Source organism: Syzygium oleosum, unplaced genomic scaffold (assembly GCF_021117445.2).
Source record: "Syzygium oleosum isolate NSW1041296 unplaced genomic scaffold, Sole_v2.1 Sole_v2.21, whole genome shotgun sequence".
NCBI lineage: Eukaryota > Viridiplantae > Streptophyta > Magnoliopsida > Myrtales > Myrtaceae > Syzygium > Syzygium oleosum.
Genome location: NW_026607505.1, coordinates 1,338,374 through 1,344,830, shown reverse-complemented (window position 1 = coordinate 1,344,830; position 6,457 = coordinate 1,338,374). Strand labels below are relative to the sequence as shown.

The 6,457-nt window shown below is 50.2% G+C and overlaps 1 protein-coding gene across 1 annotated transcript; it reads right to left on the bottom strand.

The window, feature by feature from the left end:
- Positions 1-947: 947 nt before the first annotated feature.
- Positions 948-5,219, bottom strand: LOC115677354 (protein SUPPRESSOR OF MAX2 1). Its single transcript, XM_030600508.2, has 3 exons — positions 3,947-5,219; positions 3,143-3,431; positions 948-3,043 (listed from the first exon to the last, which is right to left on the bottom strand). The coding sequence occupies exons 1-3, from the start codon at positions 5,188-5,190 to the stop codon at positions 1,409-1,411; spliced, it is 3,168 nt and encodes a 1,055-aa protein (XP_030456368.1). The 5' UTR covers positions 5,191-5,219; the 3' UTR covers positions 948-1,408.
- Positions 5,220-6,457: the final 1,238 nt, after the last annotated feature.

Sequence of the window (6,457 nt, the reverse complement as noted above, 5' to 3'; positions counted from 1 at the left end):
AATTCCCAATGGCCGCCCCATTGTAACTTTACTATGCAAGTGATTCGGTGCCTAACTTTCATCATAACACCATCTCTCTCTCCCTCTCGTCATTTGCTGCGATTGCAAGTGAGATTGGGTCGGATAGACATCGTGCAAAGAAGGTAAGGTTTGGCTTATTATAAGTGCGAATTTCCAAGGTTTGGCTTATTATATTCCGACCCTCTTACGTGGCGATACCCTCACCATTAGCTCGATTAGGAACCGGTTAGAATCATGTGGCCCAAAAGATGCACCCCTCATTTTTTATTTTTTTTTTGTGTGTCTCCCTGTGTGCTATCTTATCATGTTCTTGCAGAAAAATCGAGGGTCCCCAACAATTCGCAAGAAGAATCAATATAGTAATGCCATTTCCCCCTCAAAGAGGGAGAATCAAGATGTTGCTAGTTGTCAACAGGTTTGTCCAACTAAAGTATATATGCTGTGTGCGTATACCGAAAGGAGAAGAATATAAAGATCCCAAAACGGAAGAAAAGCTTCCTCGTTGGCGGGCGGGCGGGCGCGGACAGCAAAGATCGGATTGCTTCTTACATGCAAACCAGTTTGCGGATCGCTCTCGCAGATCGTGCGCACGAAGATCGGCCGATTCAGTTCATCTTGATCAGAGTGTTTCACGAGGACCGACCCACGTGGCTTGCCTCTTCAATTAAGTCTCAACAAAGGAGAAATTGCCGGAAAGAGAGACAAATTGCAAAAGGAAAAGGGCTTTAGTTTAAAGAACTCATCACGACATTCCAAGAACCGCCGCATCCGTCTTCTACACGGCAAGATCGACTTAACTCAAAGGTCTTCATGCCAAAAAGAAACGTCAGTTGAAATATCCTTTACTCATTTGGAGTACCAACGCACTCTGCCTGCCTCTGCCTCATTCAGAGTCAAATTTGTCTTCACCAACCAAAGAAAAGGTCAAACATACAAAACCATAATGCCCATAACTTGGTAAGTCAGATCAGACCATAGATGTCAATGTAATCATGACATTATACAAGGGGAAGAAAAGAGAGAGCGTTGTGTTACATGCCCATACCACATGAACAAACAAAAGGGGCTAAAAAGAGGAAAAGAATGCTCATCTTATTGATTATGGTCCGTAAAATTAATCAAATTGACGTATCTATGGTAAAGCTTGTATTGTATCTTGTGCGATTTTAATAAAATAAGACAAAAAGGTGAGACATTGAAGGGCATTTTTCTTTAGAAAGGGTGCTCGACTTAATCTAATTAATCAATGTCTCGACCTCATACTAACTGTTTTTCCCTCTTTAACTGTCAACCGTCTTGACTCGCCCACCGCGGCGCAAGACGGTTTCGACCCTATTTACATCCTCCCTCCAAAACATACGAGAACATTACCGACCGTGCCACTCGATCACAGCCCGTCCACCACCACCTTGATGCTACTAGGCAGCCACTCCCCCTCTCTCGGGCTATCGGACTCGCCGTCTGACTCGAGCCTGATGAGCACGGATTCATCAGGCGTCATGCCGACGGTGGCAGGCAACCGCGCCCGGAGCTGGTGGAAGAACGGGATCAGCACATTTTCTGTCCACTCCTCCAATCCGGTCTGGCCCAACCAAACACCCCCTAGAATCTTCTGGATGGCCTCCTCTTGCACTTCGATGGAGACTCGGCCGCCGACGATGGTCGAGAACGTCTTTTTGATGGAGTTTGTGGTTTCCTGTACGACAGGATCGAAATCCACAGGGCTGAAGATGATGGAGTCGTCGACATGATTGAGCAGCTCCTTGTACACTAGCGAAGCCGTGGATGATCGTCTATCGTCGAGGCCGTGGTCGGCATCATGATCAACCGTGAGATCGCTCGAATTGTGAGACCCGTCAGCCCGATCATCATCCACATCTGCGGCTTCATTCAGGTCAAACCCCATTCCGAGACTGCTCTCCTTCCTGGGCTTCGTGAGCCTGTCCTGCTCCCGTAACCAGCTAGCCCGGCGCTTGGCAGACTTCTCGCAAAGGGAAAGCCTCAACTGCCAACCACTTCTGGCCAACCTAAAAAGCTTTTCTTCGCCCAGGGAGGTACCATCCGACGACAACTTCTGATTATCCGGCGACCAATGCAGAGTGAGGATGATGGTGACATTCCCGAGACTGATCTCACGGCCATGAGAATCGGCAATCCTGCCCGTCTCCATTGCTCGCTTGATGCTCCCACGAACTAGAACATCTGCTTCATCAATGTCCTCGAGCAAGACTACCAAGGATGGGTTCCTCCTAACTGCCTCAGCTATCCGATCCAGCACCGTCTTACCTCGGAAACTCGTAGGGGAATCCCCGCCGCTGCGACGCGATCCAAAAGAAACCACCGTCGGACTAGCGCCACAGACTTGGTTCGAAAGAGCCGATGCCATCTTCCTCTTGCCGACCCGATCGGGACCAATAAATAGTAACCACGTGTCACCCTTAGATCCAGGCCCACGCCGTTTGCTGTTACCGAGCTTGCACTGGGTCATGGCAGTGGCTAAGGCAGATGAGGCATCGTGCTGCCACCAAACTTTCTCCAGTAGACCTTTAAGGAGCTTCTTGTATGAGTCAGTATCTGATTTGCTCAGAAGCTTCTCAATGTTCACCTCAGCGATCTTCTTCTGGGGTTCGGCGGACATGACGCCCAAAAAGTCCCTCAGTTGGTCTCCATTGGATGTCTCGAAGGTGGTTTCAGCAACCTTGACTGGCCCAAGAGCCAAGTCTGTCCTGACGGGACTTCTCGGTGGGCTAGCCACTGACTCAGGTGGTTGGCTAGCAGGCATGCTGGAATTCAACTGCAGGGCTTCCCCGAGGCTTCTGTTAAGTTGTAATTTGGGTTGGAACGGCTGGCGCAAGAGTGGGTTAGGATTGCACAATCCTGGGATCAACCGAGGCACAGAACCAATCTTGTCGGAGCCGACAATTTGTTGATGGAATTGAGGATGAGAACGCAGACACATGTCTTTCCATTTCTTTTGTATCTCTTGGCTCCTCTGCTTTTGTAGGATTCCTTGGTCTTTGGTCTGCAAATGAAACGGAGCAAAATCGAACATTTATAAGCAAACAGTTCCACATTGCACTCTTTGCAATACATTCGTATCCCAATTCACATGCAAAATTACCTGAAACTTATTCCGACTCTCATGGACTTTTGCACTTTGCAACCACTGCGGAAGTGGCGATCGACCTGATTCTGATTCAACTTCAGGACTGGGCTTCTCAAGTTCTGTGGCTGCGGCTCTTGCAATTTCTTGTTCACATTTCTGAGTGCACTCCGGGCAGCAGCCCATTCTTCGAGCAGGATCCAAATTATCAGAGAGACGTCTCGGAGGCGCAGAAATGGTAGTGGGAAGATTGTTCAGTGGCGAGAAAGATTCAACCGAACTGCCTAGAATTCCATTCGCTCCAAACCTAGAAATCAAAGAAAGACATTTAAGCATCCACATCTATCCGGTATATATATCCCAAAAGGGCTTAATATCTCCAACTCATCCTCGTATCTCCAACAACTAGATAATTCCTTCACTTAAAACTCCTTTTTGACTATTAAACCGGCTCATCATCCTCATATCACCATAATGGTTTATCCAAACTAGACAATCCCTTCGCTTACTCCCCAACAACAACATACAGGATCGAGGAGATTTAGATTCCAAGGGCAGGTAACTTTCAGGTGTCTAATTATCTGCAGTTTAACAAAATGCTCGAAAACAGAACAAGAGTTCAGTTTGCATCAAACTTTTTCTTAAGAGACCAGAAGCATCGAATTTAGGAGAGTTACTTCAGACAACACTCGCCATTGAAATCGAGTCAGGCCGACCCGGCAGCAAGGTTACTTTTCTGATTATTGATATATATATAAGTAGAAACTTATTCTTGGGAACTAGACATTAAGTGCAAAATGCAAAGATCAAAACTAATCATACCTTGGGAATAATCCAGGATGAGGTGCTCTGGCTGCAATAGGCAGTGCTTGCAAATCCCAGTCAGTTTCCATCGAAGGATGGTAAACCTGACACCTCAAGTATGTCTCACAGGTAGCAGTCCCAATCAACCACAACCTACAACTACTCTTCTTCTCAAACCATGACAGCAACTTCGCCATCTCCGCCACCATGATCCGCCCCTTATCGGAGACAAGCTGCTGCTGCGGCTGAACTGTGCCCGAACCGTAAACGGCCGCTGGCTGCTCCACCAGCCACTTCAAATCCCCTAAATCAAGAACCACACCACCACCTCCTCCCGAGTTCCCCATCTTGGTCTCCAGGACATCACCCAATTCTCGAAATTTCGCGGGTATCTTTGCCTCGTCCGACCCGATTTCCTTATCCAACGGGACAACCTGAATATTCTTGAGCAGCCCATCGCCCAATCCTTTGTTCTCAATCCTCTTCAGCAATTCTTTGACCACGGCCTCCGGCTCCGACTCACCGACCAGTACTGGGTTCCTCTTCTTGGGCCTCAACAAGATATCAACCACCCTTTTGACCTCCTCCCCTCTCTGTTGGATCGAATTCCCAAGCTGCTGCTGCTGCTGCTGCTGCTGGAGTCGCGGATTCAAGTACAAATTCCTCGGTGGAGCGGCGGCGGCGGCGGGGGGTACGGCAGGCGACCGGAAACCCAATCCAATTGGGGCTGAATTGGTGTTGGCGGCAGCCGGGGCGGCCGAATTCAGGGACTGCTCAATTGTGGCCTTGACCGCAGGGCTGGAGAAGCTAGCTTCCCGCATGACCCGGCTCACGCTCGGGTCGTCGAGAATCGATATGATAAGCTGCTCGAGCTCGACCTTGACGGCGAGCAGCGGTTGCTGCTGCTGCTCGGGGCAGCCGCGGCGCTGGTGGGCCTGCGCCCGCTTGAGGGCCGCCATGAGGGCGTTCGAGATGGGCGGCTCGAGGCCCGGGCTGCCGCCTTGCGCGGTCGGGAGCCGCTCGAGGGCGACGCTGAAGCAGAGCTCGAGGGCGCGGCACTGGAGCGGGTGGGACGAATTCGGGTGCGACTTGATGCAGGCCTGCCGGAGGAACCCGGAGGGCGAGCCCAGGAGGGTGGAAGCGACATGGAGCGGCGTCGTCTGGCTGTGGTTCCGGCGACCCGCCTCGGCTATGGAGTGGCTCAGCACGTTCGCCGCCTCTGGCGTTAGCGTTTGCTGGATCGTGCTTAGACCGGCTCTCATTTGCAATCAAGAAATTTTATCGCGAAAAGAGGAGCAGATTATTATTAAAAAAAACAAAAAAGCGCACACACACAACACAACGCACGGGCTTTCGCCTATTATTCCCTCGGGCCTCCCTCGCAGCAAAGAGAAAGACGAGAGATTTCGACCCCAAGTTTCGATTCGACGGGAGGAGGAGGAGAATCGGGGGGGGCTTGTGGGATGGAGAGAACGAGAACTGGGGTTTTGAATCAAGAACTACGGAAGAGATACCGAGAGGAAAGCTTGGGAGGAAAAGGAGCTTTTGGCAAAAGGCGAAACGATGTTAATTCGAGTGAGAACAGGGGAAGGGGAGGGGGGTTTGGAAATGGACAGGAGGAGCTCGTTTTCAAGAAAGGAAAGGGGGAGGGGTAGGGGGAGGGGTAGGGGTGCCCCAGGAAACAGAGAAAGAGGAGATTGGGGAGCTGAGCTGAGAGGAGCTGAGCATTGCAAAATCGGGAATCCCCGACAATTAAAAAGAAAAGGGGGAGAGGAGATAAAGAGGAAGGCGAGAGCGGTAATAGTGTGTGTGTGAGAGGGAGGGGATCTGTCAGGGCTCAGCTATAAATCCCCTTTTGCCATCTTCTTCGATCCCCCTCTCTCTCTCTCTCTCTCTCTCTCACGGAAGAGTGGCGTCAACAAGAAAAGCGAGGTGTTGAGAATTCAACGCGAAAAGGAGAGATCAGATCCCCCCCCCCTCCCCTCCTCTTTCGCAAGAACCCCCCCTCTCTCTCTCTCTCTCTCTCTCTCTCTCTCTTTTGCGTGGTTTAATCGGTAAATAGAGGGAGAGAGAGAGAGAGAGAGAAACATGGGAGGACAAGATACGAGACAACAATAATGCGGGGGGGGGGGGGGGGGGGGAAGAAAATGGTCAGAACAGGAGAGAGACGGAGAGGAAAATTAGTCGAAACCCTTTTGGTCGCATTAATTGAGCGAGGCGGAGGGGATAAAAAAGAATAAGCCAAGAACACAAAAAAAAAAAACACACACACAAAACCAAACCCAACCCACCCCCTTCCCCTTCCCCTTCCTTCTCTCTCTCTCTCTCTCTCTATCTGCGTGAAAAGTGGGGGCAGGCGAGCGTAAAAAGAAGAAATTCCTGCAACTACCCATCATCATCATCCATCTCCCCTCTCTTGCAACGATTTCTGAAGGGTGGGGGCACCCATCATCATCATCATCTCCTCCTCCTCCTCCTTTTTACTATATGGTTTTTGCCCTCATCGAATTCCCACCTTCGTTCGTTCCT

Coding starts and splice junctions, on each gene's coding strand:
- LOC115677354 (XM_030600508.2), bottom strand. CDS start 5,190: ATGAGAGCCGGTCTAAGCACGATCCAGCAAACGCTAACGCCAGAGGCG. Junction 3,432..3,946: donor CATCCTGGATTATTCCCAAG/GTATGATTAGTT, acceptor TTTGATTTCTAG/GTTTGGAGCGAATGGAATTC. Junction 3,044..3,142: donor AGAGTCGGAATAAGTTTCAG/GTAATTTTGCAT, acceptor TTTCATTTGCAG/ACCAAAGACCAAGGAATCCT.